The sequence below is a fragment of the Penicillium digitatum genome, chromosome 1 (assembly GCF_016767815.1).
Source record: "Penicillium digitatum chromosome 1, complete sequence".
NCBI lineage: Eukaryota > Fungi > Ascomycota > Eurotiomycetes > Eurotiales > Aspergillaceae > Penicillium > Penicillium digitatum.
The window spans coordinates 7162485-7183061 of NC_089384.1; the positions used below are offsets into that span (position 1 = coordinate 7162485).

The 20577-nt window shown below is 49.7% G+C and overlaps 7 protein-coding genes across 7 annotated transcripts; 3 read left to right on the plus strand and 4 right to left on the minus strand.

Moving 5' to 3' along the window:
- Window positions 1-1194: 1194 nt before the first annotated feature.
- Pdw03_4824 (Mitochondrial distribution and morphology protein 12) lies at window positions 1195-2508 on the plus strand (the record flags this gene model as incomplete). Its single annotated transcript, XM_014675283.1, has 1 exon — window positions 1195-2508. The coding sequence occupies one exon, from the start codon at window positions 1195-1197 to the stop codon at window positions 2506-2508; it is 1314 nt and encodes a 437-aa protein (XP_014530769.1).
- A 530-nt stretch (window positions 2509-3038) lies between these two features.
- Window positions 3039-3975, minus strand: Pdw03_4825 (B-cell receptor-associated 31-like; the record flags this gene model as incomplete). The annotated part of the gene is made up of 4 exons (XM_014675282.1): window positions 3039-3426; window positions 3482-3585; window positions 3643-3777; window positions 3955-3975. The coding sequence occupies 4 exons, from the start codon at window positions 3973-3975 to the stop codon at window positions 3039-3041; spliced, it is 648 nt and encodes a 215-aa protein (XP_014530768.1).
- A 769-nt stretch (window positions 3976-4744) lies between these two features.
- On the plus strand, window positions 4745-5449 carry Pdw03_4826 (Peptidase M24, structural domain; the record flags this gene model as incomplete). Its single annotated transcript, XM_014675281.1, has 1 exon — window positions 4745-5449. One exon carries the CDS (start codon window positions 4745-4747, stop codon window positions 5447-5449), a length of 705 nt encoding a protein of 234 aa, XP_014530767.1.
- A 249-nt stretch (window positions 5450-5698) lies between these two features.
- Pdw03_4827 (tRNA dihydrouridine synthase, putative) lies at window positions 5699-8002 on the minus strand (the record flags this gene model as incomplete). The annotated part of the gene is made up of 3 exons (XM_014675280.1): window positions 5699-5780; window positions 5843-7747; window positions 7800-8002. 3 exons carry the CDS (start codon window positions 8000-8002, stop codon window positions 5699-5701), a joined length of 2190 nt encoding a protein of 729 aa, XP_014530766.1.
- Window positions 8003-11440: 3438 nt separating this feature from the next.
- Window positions 11441-14701, minus strand: Pdw03_4828 (Serine/threonine protein kinase (Kin4), putative; the record flags this gene model as incomplete). Its single annotated transcript, XM_014675279.1, has 3 exons — window positions 11441-13002; window positions 13060-13354; window positions 13418-14701. 3 exons carry the CDS (start codon window positions 14699-14701, stop codon window positions 11441-11443), a joined length of 3141 nt encoding a protein of 1046 aa, XP_014530765.1.
- Window positions 14702-17165: 2464 nt separating this feature from the next.
- Pdw03_4829 (Senescence/spartin-associated) lies at window positions 17166-19267 on the minus strand (the record flags this gene model as incomplete). The annotated part of the gene is made up of 5 exons (XM_014675278.2): window positions 17166-17201; window positions 17268-17453; window positions 17512-17537; window positions 17689-18573; window positions 18631-19267. 5 exons carry the CDS (start codon window positions 19265-19267, stop codon window positions 17166-17168), a joined length of 1770 nt encoding a protein of 589 aa, XP_014530764.2.
- A 746-nt stretch (window positions 19268-20013) lies between these two features.
- Window positions 20014-20532, plus strand: Pdw03_4830 (Ser/Thr protein phosphatase superfamily; the record flags this gene model as incomplete). The annotated part of the gene is made up of 1 exon (XM_014675277.2): window positions 20014-20532. The coding sequence occupies one exon, from the start codon at window positions 20014-20016 to the stop codon at window positions 20530-20532; it is 519 nt and encodes a 172-aa protein (XP_014530763.2).
- Between the last annotated feature and the right edge of the window lie 45 nt (window positions 20533-20577).

Here is a 20577-nt window from a genome sequence, read left to right on the forward strand (position 1 = left end):
TACAGTTCTACGCCAGCTGAAAATTCAAAATCAAAATTCGGCGAATGATCTGAATGCTAAGGGAGCAAAGAAGATGACTGATTCTCCGTGAACATATAGAAGCTACTACCAATCAAATATTGCCCAGAATTGTCCCTTTTACTAGGAGCCAATATCATCCCGGGGCCCCCAGCCCTTTCCTTGCGATCCGACTCGAACTATGGGCCGATTGTACAACTCAAAAGCAAGACCGTTACCACGCTGAATGTGGACACCTACAATTAGAAGATGCGCCATTGTGCACCCAGAAGTGTAAACTCCGGCTACAGACTGGCTGTGATCTAGATGAGAGTTGCCCCAAACGTGATACTTCATCGATAAAGTCAAAATGATCTCAAAATATCCCGTCCATGTGGAGAAGCTCGTGCCTTGATTGAAAGCCCAACTAGACGAGAATTTTTGACCTGTACTACACGCCTTTTGTAGCATGCGGATCATACGGTGCGCCATTTAAATTTACAGGTGCTGCCTATGGTTATATGGTCGCTAGAAAGGGAACGACTACGGGACACTGGAAGGAAGTCTCCCGCGAAGCACAAAAACATACCAGATTCTTCGGAAAAGCCCGAGGGTCCGCAGTACCTGCTTTTCTCGGTACAATCAATTTGGCACTGATCAATTTCCATGATGCGGGAGATGTTTCGCAGATGCCGGTTATGGGCTGGGGAGGTGAGAGCTTATCTGACCTCACCACTTCGCCGGGAGATTCACCGGTCGAAAAAGGAGATTCTCGAGCTGAGTGTGATTCAAGATGATCGTCGGCATACAAATATTCGTTGGACCCATGAACTCGATCGAGCATCGATGATTGGCTTTCACTGGTCTAAATTGGATCCCCGACCAGTATCAACTCGATCGCGACCAGCGAAAAAGAACATCGGATCGGACAGAGGCACCCAATAGAGATGATGGAAAGCGTTTACAGGTGTTCTGAATGAGAGGACATTATACACTCTGATTATCTGTTAGCGAGCGCATAGCACAATGAATCGTTCTACTCCATCAAACAAATATTGCTTCAGATCAGTTCGGTATCGAAGGATGCGCCCACTGGGCATGTGTGTATCACGTGGTGATACCGTCACAACCCGGGGCCCCCTCAACCTCGGATTTCTCCCTGGTGCAAGCAGCAAGCGCTAGAACGTTGCATATGTGATGTCAATCGAAGTCGACTGGGCGGCTGCTACCTCCGGCCCGGACGGGGAAGCCCTGGCAGAGCGAATCCGGTCGTTCGTGCACGACAAATTCCAGGAGATCACCTTGCCGCGCTTCATTCGCTCGGTTCAGGTCCACTCCTTCGATTTCGGGACTACTGCCCCCGATCTCGAGATAAAAGACATCTGCGAACCGTTCGCAGATTTCTACGAGGAAGACGATGACGATGACGATGCCGACACCTCCGTCGCCTCAGAGGAGCTCATGTCCGAGCTCCAAAAATCCCCATACGAAGACGACATGGCCTTCAACCCCACAGCGCATAGCCTTCATAATTTCAGTCACCATCCATACCCCGGTGAAGGCTTCCAACCATCCGCACTTCGATCCCCACTAGGCGACCACCTTAACCCGCATTTCATGCCCCGCGCCAGCACACCTGGAATCCCCGGCGGCACGTCAACGTTGGGATACCACATGCGGTCCCTGGGCGGTCTATCAGGCACCCAGACACCCCTTGCCGCCGTAGCAGGTGGCACCTCGTTTACGAGCGGATGGTCAGACTCAGGTATGGGTGCCGGACCCAGGTCCCAAGCAGCTCGCCATCATCTCACGGAGCCAGACCTGGATGCCACCAACTCCGCCTCCCGGCCCTCAACCGCAAGCACACCCCCCTCCCATCCTTCCCTTGGGCACACTGGCAGCAGTGGGTCAAATCCCCATTCCAGCGATCCCACCGATGCACCACAGCCCTCAATAGAGATTTCAGATGACCCTGCCGCTGAGGGCCAATCATTCCCAGTCCCGCCTCGCATGCGCGAGCGCCGCCCAGAAGACTTCCAGGTGTTGTGCCATGCTAAGTATGCTGGCGATGTACGCATGTCCCTGACTGCGGAGATCCTCCTTGACTACCCGATGCCCAGCTTCGTGGGGCTGCCATTGAAGTTGAACGTCACGGGCATTACGTTTGACGGAGTGGCCGTTGTTGCATATATCCGCAAGCGAGTGCATTTCTGTTTCCTCTCTGCGGAAGACGCAGACGCCCTGCTTGGATCGGAACAGTCTCAGGGTAGTCAAAATCCCAGTGATGATGGTCAGCCTCCTCGGGCTGGGGGCGATCAGAAGGAGAAGGACCTGAAGCGGCAGGGTGGGTTATTGCAGGAGATCCGGGTGGATAGTGAGATTGGTCGCAAGGAAGATGGGAAGCAGGTATTGAAGAATGTTGGAAAAGTCGAGCGGTTTGTGCTCGCGCAGGTTCGAAGGATCTTTGAGGAGGAGCTCGTCTATCCTAGCTTCTGGACATTCTTGGTTTGAACTTTTGAATCATGCTATCCAGCCGTGAGCCGCTGATTCATGTAATACATACATTTAAGAACAACTGGTGATCTAGACATGATGATTCTTGGTCCGGTCTGGTGAGATTGTACCTACTATGCCTTACAATAGAGCAACGGGAAAGAACAGCCTATTTGATATGAAAGCGTAGGAATCGATAAAAACAAGTGCCAAGGAATCAGCACTTTGAATCCCACCGAAATTCTTAAAATGTCTGCTAGTACACGGAAAGGAACACAGCGAGAGGGAAATGTCGAGGCCGTACCAATTGGAAATCCCCACATTTCCCTCTACAAACAGTAGAGTTCATACATCGAGAAAGGGTATTTATGCACAAAGCTTAATCCAGAATGTGTCGAATAATTTTGTTGCCGAAAGGGGTCTTGCTTCTGTGACAGGGGGCGAGGCCCTTGACCCAAAAGCACACGTTAAAAAAAAGTGCGCGAGCGAATGTCTATCAAAGCTAGGGTTTGACAGTCTGAGCGGGAGAATCGAACAATGTGGCCCTTTTACAGGTCTTTCTTGTCACCCTCTTTCTTGTCGCCCTTTTCGTTGGCAATCTGGTCGCCCAGGCTGTGATACTCGCGGGTCAGACCCTCGCACTGCTTCTTGAGAGTCTCAATATCCCGGTCCTTGGATTCAATGATCTCCTTAAGACGACCGATCTCGCCGATTGAACCAGCCTCCGCAATACGGGCAGAGTCCTTTCCGCCGGCCTTCTTGTCGCCCTCAAAGAGACGGACGCGGTCCTCAAGACGAAGAGTCTCAAGAATCATGGTATAGGTGCGGTTGAGGATCAGAGAGAGGAACAGAGTGAACCCACAGAGGTACATGTTGCGCTGCGAGTAGAACTTGCGGGCCTGGACCTCCATGCGGTCGGTGCCGAGGTGGGCGGCTCTGTTGATGAAATGGTTAGAAGGTATACTGAAAGATCTAAGGATTAGCTACTTACCCCATGCCGGGACTGTCCTTGGCGAAGCCGGAGAGTTCCTGCTGCACACGGTACACACGGTTCACGGAGTCAATGAACAGGATAAGGATGAAGATGAACGTGATCTGGAGGCTATTTTAGCAGTCGTACCGTAAAATTGGGGTTCACAATTAGCAGTATACCTTCAATCCATATTGCAGCTTAGCGATGATTGGGCTCTCCGAGATGAAGGCAAACAGCTTGCGCTTGATGGTGTGGGGAAGAGGTATGACGAGGGCCAAGAATACAACCATCTCCAACACTAAAATAAGAAACACCTATTTAAAAGCATTGTGTTAGTCCGTCGATAGGGGGCAAGATCTGGAGACATAACGTTGGCAGCTTGGGCCGCGTGGACAGTTTCAGGCACCAGGCTGCAGCGATTCTTGAGCAGCACCACACAAGAATTGCTGCACCACAAGAGGCAACTCGGGAAGGGACTCGTATGAACTTACAAGGGAGTAGTAGAGAGTCATTTTGCCGTGCTTTTTTTCAACCCAGCAACACTTGAAAATTGAGTTCTGGCCTAATCAAAAGGGGCGGGGTGTCGAGAGAGCTTCAGAAAGATAGCTTAGAGGGGAAGGTAAACAGATGCGAGAAGCGGCAATTCTGTTGTGAACAAGCACAAACACACAAATCCTAAAGCAAAAGAGATTCCTTGGAAGAAAAACAGTTGAGGCACTTGAAAGGGAGATTGAGAGAAGAGGTGGTGGGAAGTTTTTCATCGGAGGAAGACGTCATGGCCTCGGAGGGTCTGCACGTGATGCTGTCACCAGCCCTAATTCAGGGGAGTGCATAATTATAGGACTTCGTTCTTGAGACAATTTTGTCTCGCAAGTACGGTAATTTTAGTTTGATTGAAATGGTCCGGTCACTACCAATTTGTTCAGTCATGTTCTTGTTGTATCTACAATTGAAGCCCAGCAGATGTCGTCATGACAGCGGGATCTACATTGTACGCAGATCCTGATTTAACTTCGGAGCAAACAGACCAGCATAATTCATGTCAAAGATTCTCCAAATATGCACATTTCTCGGCCAAGTAGAACAGAGTAGTAGTTATGCACTATGTACATATATTTGGTGAGTCATCGGGAAAGGATTCCCCTCAAGTGGGGAAGCTTCGGGTGCGTTAGCTTCGGGAGCTGTCAGCAGTTCAGAATTGGCCTGTAAATCTACGGTGACAGAGACATCACTGAACTCTCCCATTCAAGATTGAATTGATTTTGTATTCCTCCCAAAGCCATGGCGCACAAGAATCTGAAAACAGAAGAAATGGAAAGAGCATCCCAGCTTCTAAGCGCACAAGACAAGGCCGTCGCTCTCTTCGAGGAGATCGAACGCGATTTGATCCGACCAGGAATCACCGAAAAGACCCTCAATGCAGAAATCTACCAGCTAGGACTCGATCGCTATGGTATCAAGACCCACTGGCACAAGCGAGTCATCCGCAGTGGACCAAACACCTTGAGCCCGTTCAACGATAACCCTCCGGATCGTGTCATTCAACCGGATGATATCCTAGTTGTTGACCTGGGCCCGGTCTTTGAAGCCTGGGAAGCTGACTTTGGGCGCACTTTCGTTCTGGGAGATGATCCTAATAAGAAGAAGCTGCGGGATGCCCTTGAGCCCATCTGGAATACAGTCAAGGCAAAATATTGCGAGAACCCAGATATGTCAGGCGATGAGCTATACAATATATCCTGCCAGGTTGCGAAACAAGAGGGCTGGGATTTTGGTGCGGATATTGCCGGCCATCTCGTTGGCTCGTTCCCTCACGAACGCATTCCGCGGGATAAAATCTCCCTCTACATCGCCAAGGGCAATAATGACTCAATGGGCCTGTCGGGCCGTGATGGTTTCAAGCGTCACTGGATTTTGGAAATTCACCTTCATGATCGGGAACGCGGGTTTGGTGGTTTCTATGAGCAACTCTTGACGGTCGATTAGGCTTTTGGGTGTGTTTATGTGTACGCAAGTCAAGCATCCTGCAAACCCGGTGGACGGTGGCCACATGCGATGTCTCGCCGACTGCTTTCCTTTCAGATACACCATGTCTTGGAAGTGGCAGAAATGATTCATCAAAATCTTGTTCGAACACATGGATGAACTGTGCGCCTTGCTAAAAGATCTAGGGAATGCATTCGTTGATTCTATGTACAATTTAAGTATATGTGAGACTTATAGACACGCTTTATTTTAGCCCTCAGCCTCGTAGGAATTCGACTTGTGTTTGGGCTCGAACTTGAAGGTGTCGGGTGCAGGACCCAGGAACATTTCACTGTAGTATCGATGATGGTTAGTTGGATGTTTTAGGAGAGTCCGAGGTAAAAGAAGACTTACGTGATCTTGATCCAGTCTTTGTAGTTGCCACTACCCATAAGCGTCTCCAACTCATTCCGGCCACGCCAAGCAGGAGGCCTGTCCTGAATGTTGGGAGGGAGGTACTCTAACAGTCCGATTGGGACATAGCGATAGGTAAAGCTCAACCATTCTAGCAGGAAGCGACGGGTTGTTCCAACGCCGTGCTCATCAGAGCCCCAGGCTTGGAGACCGTACTTGGCAAACTTCTCAATATAGGCCAGACGCTCAGTCGCGGACTTGTCCAAATACTGGCCGGTCTGGATTTCCTCGAAGATCCATGGCTTGATCAAAGCTCCACGAGCGACCATCACCGAGTCCACCCCGGCATTGTTGACGTGGTCGTCATAGTCGGTATGTGAGTAACAGTCGCCATTTCCAATGAAATAGGTCTTGCCACCATTGGGCATGTAACGGGCATCTGGTTCACGGATAGTGTCACTGAGTGCATCCTGCTTCTTGTTCAAGCGCTTGATGAGCGCTGCACATTCCGAGATGTATCCCCAGTCTGCCTGTCGCGTGTAGCGCTGCTGTCTACTACGGCCATGCAGGGTAATGGCTGCGGCACCGGGGGGGCCGAGGCCCAGAACACTAGACTCGTATCCACCGAGAACCATACGCTCAACCAGCTTCTGCGCGGTAGGCTGGTTGTCCTTGGTTCCCATGCGGATCTTGACGGTAATCGGAATCTCCTGCGAAACAGTGTTCATACCGCGAATCATCTTCTCCAGCTTAGAGTGATGGTCAAGAAGAGCTGAGCCAGCTCCATCACGGAATACAAGCTCAATGGGACAACCGCAGTTTAAGTCAATAACGCGCAGATTAGGTGTAAACTTCGACAATACCTCAGTGGCCTTGAGAGCTTGCCATGGCTTGTTAGCAGCTATTTGTGCACCGAACTTGAAGTCCTTGGAGTTATCATATCCCTGGACAATGTTGTCACCTGGGATGACGGTTGGCGGTGCCATTTCCGACTCGTGCGCTTTCAACAGTGTCCATTCTGACTTTGAACCTTGGATCAAGGGCATACTCATAGCCATCTCTGAGTATGTGAACTGTGCGCCCAGATCTCCACACAGTCTTCGGAATGGCATGTTGCCTTGGGTCGTGAGGGGTGCGAGAACGGGTGTCTCCGGCCCAAAATAAATGCGACGCTTCTCTGACGGCATGAATGGAGGCTCAAGGAATTGAGCACGGTTCTCTTGCAGGTCGATATTCGCTTGTTCGCTCGGTTCAACAAGCTCGCCTTTCTCGCGGATGGTGGATCGCTGGTGGATCGCCTTCTCCAATTCAGCAGACACTTGGGTAGCCCAGGTAGTGTAGGCATCAGCACGTGGGGTGTCCTCGCGCTTTCTCATAAGCGCCATTTTGTCTTCGTTGGAAATGATGTTGACAATTCCATCGGGTGTCGCATTTGCCACACGAGGCCGAGCTTTCTCCATGCGTTCTGCGTCCTCGAGCAGTATCAACTCCTTCTTGCCTTCTTCGGTTTCTCTTTCAGTTGAGTGCGAACCAACCATACGACATCTCCAACCGGAAGAGCATTTTCCTAGCGCTTCGTAGACGGGGCAAATGTTATTCAGGGTTGCTAGATCCTCGCGCTTGTGGTCTTTCAGATAAACACGCAAATCGTGCTCAAATCGGCATTTCTCGCCAAATTGGCACTCCCCGGCGGCAAACTCATTGGCAAACATTCTCGTGCTGCAAAGGCCCTTCGCATCTTTCGAGGTGCCGTAAGTGCGATTGGTATTCTGGCCCTTCTTCTTCTTCATCTTTCCCTTATCCTTCTTGCCACCATCACGGTCATCGTGAGGAGCCGCCTCAGCAGCATCGTCGGGGCTAGTCTCCTCTGCAGGGCGAGGCTTCGGTGTAATTTGAATGCGATACCTGAATGACGAGAGTTAGTATCTTGCGATCGTTGGAAGTGAACCGGACATACTCTGCTTTAATGGGCGCAATTCCCCTGTCGCGCATATCTACCTGGGCGGGTTTAGATGGTTCATCCAATCGTGCCTTTTTGGCTGGAGGCTCTTCCATATCCGCCGCGCCAGAACCATTTGCGGTGTCGCGCTTCGGAACCTCTATGATAGGCGCAGCATTGCTGGCCTCTTGGGCTTGAACATTTGTAGTTTCTGGCTCCATCGAGTTTCAGGAAGCGGCGAGAGCTTTTCAATAAAACTTCTCAATCCCTGTTGGCGAGAGACATTTCGTCAAAATTTCGCATTCAGCCGATGTGTTTGCACTGTTTGCACGCGATACAATTGGCTCGGTACGCTTGCGGGACCCTCTCCTGTAACGGGCAAGCGCAAACTTAAATCCAGCAGCCCCGCTTGTTGCCTCAGGCCACCAAGACTCTATGTCTTTCAACATCTCGTCACGAAACACAACTCCCTCTTGTGGATCCAAGATGACTAGCTATAGCACGAGATTATACGACTATGTGCATCCGTAACTGATTTCGAGGTCTTACATCTCTTGTTGTATGTAGAAAAATCCTTCATGCAGATTGCACGTTTAACTGCCGACACCGACATAAGCATTGCGCAGAAGCGCCGGGTAAGGCAGTCTTCACGAGAGAATTGATTGTTTGAAAATCAGTGAAACATGCACCTGCGAATATTGCCAGCAGCCGGGCTGCCACTTGCAGGCCGACTGCCATACTTGGCAGCTCGTGGAGGCCTGTAGTGCCGATTGGTGCAATAATGCCATTATCGTTAGGACTTCAGCCAATGTGACACTACTAAAAAGCACGTTGGGAGTACTTGCAGCATCACGACCATAGATAAGTACCTTGCTAATAAAAATGGATTGGCTTTACCCACCGCCTTCCCCCCCGGGTCCCGCCGTCGCCCCGCCGCCAACATATCCGCCCGCCCGCGCCCAGGCCTATTTGGCCCAGCCGTGCAAGGCCGCACTACAAGAGAGACCTGAGATATTCCTATCATACATCCCCCATTATGAGCATACCATAAGTGGTATGAGGACTTTGGCAATTCTGCTCGTGTACATCATCTCGGTTTGTCTGGGCTCCAAATGCGGCTCACTCATGGTCCGCTGGGCCATAGATATACCGAGTAACTCCATGACAGTTATTACATACTTCTTAAGTATGTGTTTATGGGTTATGGGTTACAGGAATGGGCTGATTCCACACTCTTTACGATTGGCATCTGTACACTCCTCAGTATATACAATATGTGATCTCGACTCGGCGTTCTGGACTCGAGTTCTTGCTTCGGACGGAAGAAGCGCCTGCATAGTCATACGCAACTAGTTAGAATGCAACAGGTTAATTGAACTTTGATTGATTGATACCGAGTAACTGATTGCAGAGCAGCTGATCATCACACCTATAGCAATGAAACCCTTCCCCCTGACCGATGTGTGTGCTAGACATACTAGTGAATACTGGTCACTCTAAATTCTCATTGGGTGTTGAAATACAGAAAACTAACGTTTTGCGCAACAAAGTCCTTTTAGGACCTACAGGCATAGGCAAACTGGACAGGCAATAGCTAACCCTGCCTACTTTTAGTGGGTTGGGCCAATCGCAAGCAACAACAAATTCAACGTGAGATATACCCATCCAAACACAAATTAATCTACGTTAATATGCACGTCTGTATTTGTTCTCAAAGGCTCGCTTATCAGATTCGCAATCTCCTGCAAATGATGCTTCATGAACCCAACGTTGGCCAGATGTAGGGATGCAACCCCATAACTATCCAAGAGGGGTTTAGGGTGTTCTCCGAGGTAGGTATATTGATATCCAGAATTACCTTTCCCTTCTCATCTCCGCACGAGTAGACCTGACGAACGTGGGGACTGGCCTGGAAATGCTGTCGAATCTGTCACCGTCAACCACAAATGACCACGCCGCCTCGGCTACTCCTCGGGGTTTCATGTGTCCAGATTGTAGAGGTGATTATCCAAATTCCAGAGCCAGACCCTGATGCAGAACTCCTGTTAGTACGTCTTATCGGAGACTGCTCCTCAGGAAGTGTGAAAGATCATTTGCTACTCTCACTTGCCGCGTCCAATTCCATCCACCTCCAATGCTGTATCCTCAAGTTTCCTTTGAGATTTGATGGGGAGGGGTTGTCATGTTATACTTTCCTCTCATCTCTGGTTTTTCTTCATCTTTTCTCTTCTTCAGATTAAACGAACTTCGCTGCAGATTGAAATTGTGCCCTGGGGCATCTTTTCGTTTTTGTAATGTAAAGACTGTTGACTTATGACGCGTCCTAGTGCAACTGGTCTTGGTTGAGGGGGTAGTGGCGGCAATGGCTTGTGTGCCTATCCCCCTGTTGACATGCTTGTCACATGTCACTATGTATCAAGTCGCCCCCAAGGCCTTAGAAGCCTTTGTTGGGCAAGTTTATCTTTGCAAGCTGATGGGTTATATGTCGAAATAGAAGGAGACGCCTTCTTACTTTCTCTGCAAGAAAAGGGGCCCAGTGCCCAAATAGCATGGCAATCCAAAGCCAAGGAGGTCTAGCTGGCCCCTGCTGTAAGTGAAGTTAGGCCATTTTCGCTTTGGCGTACGCTGATATGATACAATCTGATTGCAAGCTGGCTAAGACATGTTTCGAAAATAGCGAAAAGTATTTAAAAATAGCACTGCAAGATAGAAGATTGAAAGTTCTCTCACTTGAAGATTCTTTTCCCTTTAATCTACACATTGAAAAGGACGCAGAATGGGAACCGGCCGCGCAATATCGTACCCTACTCTGTACAGAGCGAATTAAATGGGAAGATGTGGTGCAAATCACATAATCCTACATGTTGACTACCAAATGTCTTCAAGCTACTTATAAAGCCCTTAACCTAGCAATGAGATGGCATTAGAGCTTCAACTAGTATCAATGTACTACGTACCAACCATATCAGTGATCCTAGGGGGTAGATGACAGAGTACTAGCAACATAACAGGTACGAGGTCGGAACAACTAGCCGCCAGGATAATTTTAAAAGAGATAGCAACACATTAAGATACATGGACATAAGTGAAGAGGGGAAAGGGGATGCACACAAGAATGGAAATAGTGTCACAATTGAATTATCATTGGCAAGAGGTTCCCATGGAGGAATGAATGAAGTTAAGAAGGGACAATGAGAAGGGAATAAGAAGTTCAAAGGGATAATAAAATGCTCTGAACAAGAACAAGAATGAGATCTCACTTTACAGCCAGAGATAATAGTAACAGTAGAAGGGAATGCAAATCACGTATGGGGGTAAAAAACGGGGAGAACAGCAAGGAGGGGCACGACATTAGGAAGCAAGGAAAATGTAGCTACACAAAGGAAATAAGAAAGATGCTAGATAATTAATCAAACACCCGACGGATGAAGAGGAATCGCTCCATGCAAAAGAAGAGGACAAAAGCAGGGTATCACGGGGTATCCAAACAACCTCGATGCTCTTTCAAGCAACTCAAAAGAAGCATTTGAATGATAGGGTTTGAATCTGCTTCCAAGATCAAATCTCAATCTTTTAGAGTGCTTGATCAATCCAATCTCAGCGGTCAGTCTGTTTGAGATGGAAGATTACTTTTTTTATCTTTTTGGTTCAACCGCAGATCAACGGTCATCACCGATACGGGACTTGGCACGTCTTCGGAAGAAGTCCATAACTTTGCGTGCTGCCCCAGAACTGCCGGAATGGTGAGAACCATCGCGCTCATTTTCATAGGCATCGGCAAACTTGCGGTGGGTTTTGTGCAAAACACCAGGCCCACGCCCTAATCGACCAACCTGCATCGACTGCTTGGGCACGTTCTCATATGGGCCGTTGTAGTCATCGTAGTAGTTTGACTTGGACAACTGGTTTTGGTGACCAGAATGGTCTGCAGGGTTTTGGTAGACTTGCTCAGCCGAGGGAACTCCAAAGGAACCACTCTGGTGATCAAATTGAGATCCTAGGTCTGCAAACTGTCGATCGATTTGAGCCTCGTAGCTAAGAGGTTCGGGTTCGGTGTGAACATCATCACCAGGTCCCTCATCAACAATTCCCATGGCATCTTGCGTGCCATAGCTTGTCGCCCGAGAACGACCCTGCGCTGGACCCGAAGGGTCCGTGGCGGGGCGTTGCGGAGAACGGGGGTCTACGGAACGAGGGACCTGCGAGGTTTCTTCGGGAGTCTGAGCCCGGGCATTAGAGAAACCTCGGAAGGAGAAGGATTGTGGGAGTAGTGAGAATCGACGAGGTCGGTTTTCTGCGCCATTCTCGCTTGTTTTGCGATTGTGGGGGTAATGCACCGAGCGGCGGGAATCCATGGACATTCTAGAGTTGTCTTTCAGTTGAGGCTCCTTCATGCTGACAGGGGGGTAACGCTTGTCCTGCTTTGTACGAGTAGCATTAGACTGCGAACGGCCACCCAATAATGAACCAGAACGACCGAAAAGCTTCTCGCCTAGGCTAGAGACAGTATTGGACCTCTTGTGGCCCTTTGGCGGCTCTTGTCGAGGTGTAACGTTGAAGGTTGAAGGCAATTGCTGGATCTGGGTGCTTGGACGACCGATAGATGTGCTCGATGCCTGCGTAGGATCCTGTGCAAGGGCAAATTGTTTGCTCTTGGGCTGTGCTAAGCGGCCTTCTGTGTTAGTTGCGGTAACAGTGGGAGCCACCGGCTGTCCATAAGAGCCGCGAGAAGGCAGACGACCAGTGTTTCCAAGGGAGCTCATAGATGCACCGGTGGCTGGCCGAGGCCCTTGAGACATCGCAGTTGTGTGTGACCCAGAAAGTGTTGCATTGTCTGAGGTCGAGCGCGGGAAGTATCCTGGAAGTGACTTGTTGAAGTTGAGTGCCGATGCATCTGCATGCTGTTGTGCGGGCTCTGTCAATTGCTGCACGGAAGCCGCAATTTGGGCCTGGGTTGGGGCCGGGGCTCGGCTGCGTGATGTAGACGGTTCTACCGGAGGTTCTCCTCGTGTTGTCTGTGATAGAGGAGGAACATATTCTACTTGTACCGTTCTCCGCTTAGCATCACGGGGGGTCCTGGACTTTTCGGACGGCGGATCTTGAGAAACATCTCCAGCATGATGGTTCAAACCACCAACAGCAGGAGCATTGTTCTGATGTGTCTTGGGTGGTTCGCGCACTGAGGCACTGCGGACGAGAGGCGGTGCGTCTTTTTGGGTTTCTGTATGTTTATGTGAGTAACTTGCAGTTTGACCACTTGAAGAAAGCTAGTCCTTACCAGACGGAATCGTTGTGTTAGCAATATCCACAACGTCAGTCGTACTGCTTGTGATATGAGACACAATGTTCGAGAACTCGCTGAGCCAGCTGTGGCGGGCAACCTCGAACAGGTCTGCACGTTTCCGAGGGTCGGGAACCAATATCCGTCTCAATAAATCGCGAGCGTGTGGTGTGACGTATTCTGGGAATGTGAGAGGGGTGGATACAATATATTTGTAAAGAAGATTGATGTTATCGCCATCTGGGTTCGCTGGGTCGTCATCGAAGGGCAAGTACCCCGCCAACATAGCATACTAGATTTCACGAACAAGTTAGTTAGCAGGTCAGCTTCTCATGGCTGTAGGAAAAGAACGTACCAAAATCACACCACAACTCCAGACATCCACTTTCCGGCCTGTGTATAGAGAATCACTCACGACAAGCTCGGGGGCTGCATAGCAGGGACTGCCACAGCTGGTCTGCATCAGATCACCTCGCCTTAGCCCATTTGTACCAATCTTGTCTAGCCGCTTCCGTTTCACGTATTCCTTGTTGGTTAAGTTGTACTCGATTTCCTCGTCTAGAGGATCGACCGGATCGAAGGTGTTGGCGAATCCGAAGTCAGTAATGATGATGTTGCGATTCCGATCGAGTAGCAAGTTCTCCAGCTTGAGATCACGGTGCACAATACCCTTCTTATGCAGATAACCAACCCCGGAAACCAGCTGAGCAAAAAGTCGGCGTGCAGAATTGTCCTTGAGATATCGATTATTCAAGATGTAATCGAATAGTTCACCTCCAGAAGCATATTCCATGATGATGCCAATATGGCGGTCGGTTTCCACCATTTCGTGGAGGCGCACAATGTTGGGGTGTGCCAGCTCACGTAGGATAGCGATTTCACGGTAGATTTTCGGTAGTCGGCTAGGGTTTGTCCCCAGAGTGTCTCTCCGGATGAGCTTGATTGCCACCTGGATGCTGCCGTCGCGCTTCCATCCTAGCTTGACTTTTCCGAACTCACCCTCGCCGAGGGTTTGTCCGAGAATGTACGAGCCAAATGTGGTTTCCTTGCGCTTGACAACGTTTCCATTACTGTAATCGTGGCGACTTCGAGGCCCACGAGCCTCCTCCGCGATGTCGGCGCTAGCGGCACCGAATCCAGATGAAGAGGTATTCTCTGTGCCGGCTGATCGCACTTGTTTTCGCTCTTGGTACACAACGTGGTCATTGCCCAGCACAGAATTGTCTTCCACGCTTGGTTCTTTGGCAAAGTCTCCACGGCCATGACGACTATCCATTTCAGACTCGGTGGGGTTTGCAATTGATAGTGCCGCCCTTGATTGTTGTGTTTCGCGAGACGTTTCCTCAGGCTGGTGCCTCCGTGATCTGCCATTTCGGTCATCACGCGTGCGATCACGGGAGTCTTTTCGATCAGACCTGCTCTTGCCTTGGTGGGAGCTGCCGGTTTTATCTATAGAGGTTCCATTTGGACTGCGGCGACTGTGGGCAGTTGAGGAGGTCCTCGGGGGAGGGACCGGCGGCGAGCCTAGCATGTCGGGATAGGGTGCGCGCGCATTCTTCTGGGCGGGAGGTGACGTGCTAGTCGATACTGCCGAGGCATGAGCGGGAAGTGGCACGGCCTGCTGACGAAAAGTGCTCATAGCCAAAAAAGCTGTTCGGGACCGGCCTCAGAAACGGCTAGTAAAAATTAGCAAGCCGTTTATCAAATAAGGGAGTTTGGCAAAGGATGGGTACACGCTGTGAGGCAAATCAACAACATGCCTTGCGGCAGATAGCATACCTTCGTCTAGTAAATGCGCAAAGCCTTAAGAGACTTGCTGTGTGACTGTCCGAGGCAGCTTCTGCGGGCACTCGTTGACAATAGTCTGGCATCAATTACGATTGGTACAATTGGCGCGAGGGAGCACAACGTCCTTCTGGGGGGTGTCTGTCAAAGGTCGGGGGGTTTGGGGCGACCGGTCGCACTAGCCAGATGACCATTCAAAGCGCAATCTATAGACAGTGAGGTATCCGTCAGTTTCAATTTTTCCCCGGATTCTGACAATCGGCAAAATGTGCCCATGTTGCCCAAGAATGGGGGGGTGTGCAACTGACAGCAGGAGATCGATCGTAGGAATGGGGGAATGGGGGTGGGGGGGACTAGCTTACGACCAATCGCGCAAAAATCCTTTGGATGAGAGTTGAATGTCAACGAGGACACCAGGTCGCAACCTTCTTCGGGTGTGAAGACGCGTCGAAAAAACAACAAGTCTCTCGAAAAAAGAAAGGAAATCTCAGATACCTGCGCTGCAGTACTCCAGAGTCCCCCTCTGTCACAGACCCACGACTTGGGGTTTGGGGTTGCACGCTGCCCAAGAAATCGAGCAAACGCGGTAACAAATGTCTCAGACGCGATTGCGGACCTGATCAACAGAACTCTGATTCAATTCTGACAACAGTTGAACATTGTCGAAGATGGGATACTGAGGGGCGGACAGGGGCCGCGAGGGGAGGAAAAAGACGGGAAGCACCGGTCGGGGGATCTGAGTCGAAAAAGGGGGAAGAAGATACCCCCCCAAGTACAGAATCAAATGGAAAAAAAAAGACACAGAAGACCAAAAGAAAAAGAAAAGCCTCAAGGGTAGAGAGAAAGGCCGAGAAGGTGAAGAGGGAAAAAGAGGAGGTGAGATACGAGTGGTAGTCTCTCTTAGTCTGGGGGAGGCGGGTCTTTGGCTCTTGAGCCTTGGATGAGGGCTTGACTGATATTGACCACTGGGATCCATATGAAAAATGATTTTCTTCATTTGATGATATATGATCTTACATTGAGATAGCTACTTCGATTTGGTTCTGGTATTCATAATAGGTCTATGTACGTTTGATCTTTTGAAAGAGAACCTACTCGGTAGACGTATACACAGGCCCGAGGCTAGCTACCCAAGGGCTTTGGGGGTTATGATACATCCAGAATGGCAACGAAGACAAAATTACTAATTCCCGCGCGCGTATAGAGTGGACTCGATGTTAATTGCCCATATATTGATCACAAATCCCTTGCGCCAGTTAGCTAACCTGTGCTAAAAAGGGCTCGAGTCCCGAGGGTTCCTCGCATGTGCGAAAGAAGGGAGAGAAGTGTATGGAATACAATGCCCTCTTTAGATTTGACAGAAATAATAATAGCGTGAATCAGGCACTAGAAGGAGCCAGCGGTCTTAGTTTCAAGAAAAGAATGAAGCCAAAAAAAAAATAGGGGGTCGCACTGGCTGTTTCGAATACTCATAGAGTGGACACTTCAGGACGATCGTCATTATTAACGTCTCGCAGAACAGAAACTCAGATCTCACTTTTTTTTTTATCTCCTTGGTTGGTCGAATTTGACGAATTTGACGAATTTAAATTGTTTCATAAAAATTATACCAACCTGTAAAATGTGAAGTTTGATGGATTCTGAGATCAATCCAGTGAGATTCAAAGGCCCTAAGATTAGCTGTAAGAATGGTGTACATTAGCTCGATTCCCTAGCTTGGTTTAGCTGACAATTAGCGTCAAATTGCAGTTTTTTTTTTTTTTTTTTTTCTCACTTCGGGCTTTAACTCTCTTTGAAGGAGTCCTCCGTATAGTACGGAGTACGCATTTTGAAATCGATTAAAGAGGGGCCGTAGCCACCCGCACGAACCCTGGAACCGTGGCCCCAACCACGGTTGGATCCCGATCTAAGCAGATCTTGTTCGACTTTAGGGATCTCATCTTCAATTGCAACCTTGAAATCTTCATGTGCATGGAAGCACTCCGTATTCCGTCCGTGTATGGAGTACATGATGCGGTTCCTGAATAGTTCGGCCTGCAACACTAGACCTTACTCTATCTTTCATGTACTCTATCCACTTACCCACAGTCTGTCTCCATTTCAACCCATCTGTACAACATACGCAAAAAATTATGCTAAAATCGGCTAAATCTTCTGGGACGCCGACTTTTTTTTGACAGCCCCCAGATTACCAATAATACGGAGATCAATTCCTCCCTGATAAACCTCATTGGGCAAGGGGCCAAGGTGGGCCGCGGACAACTATCCAGCGATGCGTTGGCAGTTTTCGCCTCTACAACGTTATTTGCGGAGTATCACTACCCAATCAATGTTGGATATTTGTTCAGCGGTACCTGGGCAACGCAGATCAGAAATTTTGGCCAATGGTTATCATCTACATCACACCCAATCACCCGTACCTCCTCGAATTTAATCTGCCGACAAGACCCCGTATTCAAATCAAATTGCCGATAGAAACGACATTCTACTGTACTCTCCCGGCGCTGTGTCACTTGGCCAGAACTCAATTTCTGTCCTATGGTTCTTGCAGAATCATGAACTACAGTTGGTGATATGTTTGTGGATAAGATGCGGTCGGGACGATACTGCGGATATGGGAGATCATTATCTAGGTACCGAAAAGGTGAATCGAACAAGACTCACGATTATACAAGCCTCATCCCTCAAGCCTCAATCAAACGATTGTTAAAAAAAACTGCAAGTCATGCACAGTGTGCCAGGCACAAAAGAAAGGACCCAATCATCTCGTATATGAGATCTCGGTCTCCCAAGCACCGTAACCGCCTTGCGCGCCAGCCTCCACTTTTTTTTACCGCTTACCTCCTGACAGAGACGACGCGTTGAGAGAAGTTGTCCCCGACGCACCATATGCAGGAGGTGGTGTGGGGTTGGGTGACGCATGCCGCACAACGGTGTCCCTGATGCCCAAGCCAGAAGGGCCTGGAGCAGACTCCACAGCGTTAGCTGGAACTTGGCCGCCGTCACCACTGCCGACGACAACCTGTTGACCGTCGCGCATTCTTCCAACGACCATTCCCTTGGCGACGGACTTCAAAAGTGCGCGGCGACTGACACCCGTGACGTCGATGTAAACCAATCCAACGTTCTTGATTCCGCCCGTTAAGTTGGTTGCGATGGAGCCTGCCTCGTTGCCGTAGCGGTGTTCGATCATGGAGCTGGCGGCACCGGCACCGGAGAAGAGCATGTTTCGGGCGCTCTGCTCGATGCCGTCGGCCAGGGTTGAGAATGCGATCATTGATTTATTCAGGACACCGGGCTTATAATCTGGTGGTGGGTTGCGCCTGTCGATGCCTTTGTTCCGGCCAGATTCTTGCTTGCGCGCTAGTGTTGCACCTATGTTCTGTGCAACCCTTCCGACCTGTCCGACTGTGCGAGCTGAGATATCCGCTGCTCCGTTGGAGAAAGTACCTACCTTGCGGATGCGCGCGTGGGTAGCGTCTGAGAATTTTAGAGGCTTGATATTCGGCTGCGTCTTCTTTTGAAAATTCTCCGCGCCGCTCGCGATGGCACTTGCCAGATATGTCGATCCAGTTACAAGCAGACGAGACGCTGTAGCTGAAGTCTGAACGAGTGTCGAGTTCTTATACGCCGGGTGCCGAGACAAAGCCAGGTATTCCTCGGAGATATTGCTGACACTGACTTGGTTACCTCTACCTTCTGCAGGTAGTTCAATCCCTACCGGTCCTATTGGTAATATCTTAGTCACTTGCCAATGGAAAGCGATCATAGCTCAACGCTTACTTTTAGAACCAGGCTTCACGTCGGCATCCTCAACTACGTTGTAGCCATCTCCTAGCTCTCCAACCACACTGCCATTTTCTTCGTCCACGAGTACAATTTTCCCATGCGCATCTGCTTTCTTTGCATTCTGGGTCCCAACATAACCCTCGCCAGGTGCATAGTCGGCCGGGTTATAGGCAGTATAGTCTTGAGCCTTCGGGGGCGGTGTGCGCTCAAGGAATGCAGTGCACTGCGCAAGGATGGATTCAAAGGTATCGATATCGTCCTGAGTCACATTGTTGAGGCCTGCGCCAGTGCTAGGGAACTGGATGCGAATGAAAGCTCCAGCTTCAGGACCCATGTCCCAGCGGGGGATTAGATAACTGTCGGGGGGTTGGTGAAATATCTGTGTGGTCGCGGGTATCGCGATATCGAGCTCAGGTGGGAGGTACAGGTGAAGATAGAAATCCTCTTCCAGTGAATCTTCGGGCCAATCCGTCCCTGGACCAGCAGTGGCAGTGTTGGTGGGGACCATCAGCAGTGAAAGGGTTTGAGGGCCGGACGGCGTGAGGTCTTGCTCCTCGCCATCTTGGATATGGAAAGCACGGATGTTATTGACGCTGTAAAGCAGTCGGGGATCGTTCGCGGCGCTCGCCATCGCGTTGGTTGCTGTCCCGATTTGGGCCTTGTGTCTTTCAAGGTTGCCCGCAATTTAAAGTGCTGATAAACACGGCTATGACGTCGTTTCTGCAACAATGGCTGATAAGCTAGGCAAGTAGCAAGAGGCTCCAGAACACCTCTAAGGACAACAAGAGGATACGAGGGTTATTAAAATAAGAGAAAGAGAAAATTCTTTTTTTCGGGCCTTAGCCAAGGAGGGGCTTTTTTATGAGATCGCGTCTGGGCGCTTATATAACTGGGGGATGACCCCGGGGCTCGTTGACGGGACAAAAGGAGGCTGTGTTGCGCCACACTACATCAAGACGGGCAAGAACAACGCAGCCACACTTGGCAGGTTTTCTGAATTGCATCTGGTTGGTTAACATCGTCCCCAGACACCCACAACATCACCAAAACTTGCCTCGTCCACTGTACGGCCAGATGTCCACATTCCAGATATTATCAGATTTACATCTAGAAAATCCCTCGGCATACGATGTGTTCAGCGTCTCTCCAAAGGCACCTTATCTTGCTCTGCTGGGAGATATAGGAGTGGTCAAAGATGCAGGCTTCACTACATTCATTGAAACCCAGTTGCGTCAATTTCAAATCGTGTTCTTCCTATTAGGGAATCATGAGCCCTACCACTCAACTTGGGAAGAGACAAAGCAAGTTCTCCGTCTATTCTCGGCCTCTGTCAATCATCAGCGTTCAACTTCAGAACAAGATGAGCATTCAAAAACAATGGGTTCTTTTATCTTCTTAGATCAGACTCGCTATGATCTCTCGCCAAATGTGACTATCCTGGGGTGCACACTCTTCTCACGGGTGAGCGAGGCTGATAAGGAGCACGTCAGCTATGGTCTCAATGACTTTTACCACATTAAAGACTGGACGGTTGATAATCACACAGCTGCTCACGAAGCAGACTTGCGGTGGTTAAACGGACAGGTTTCTCATATCGCTGCCTCTGAGCCTCATCGTAAGATTGTGGTTTTTACGCATCATGGCCCAGTCACTCAGGATCCGCGGGCTCTTGATCCAAGGCATGTGAATAGCTCGCTGTCATCGGGCTTTGCCAGCGATCTCTCCGGGCAGGAGATATGGAAGAGTCCACTTGTAAAGTTATGGGCATTTGGGCATACCCACTTTAATTTCAGTTATATTGAAGCGGGTACCGAGAAGATGGTGGTCAGCAACCAGCGCGGCTATTACTTTTCTCAGGCACATGGATTTGATGGAGAGCTCGTAGTTGAAGTCTGACATCGCAATATAGAATCTCCCAACTTTGCTCTCGTTGCAGTGTAT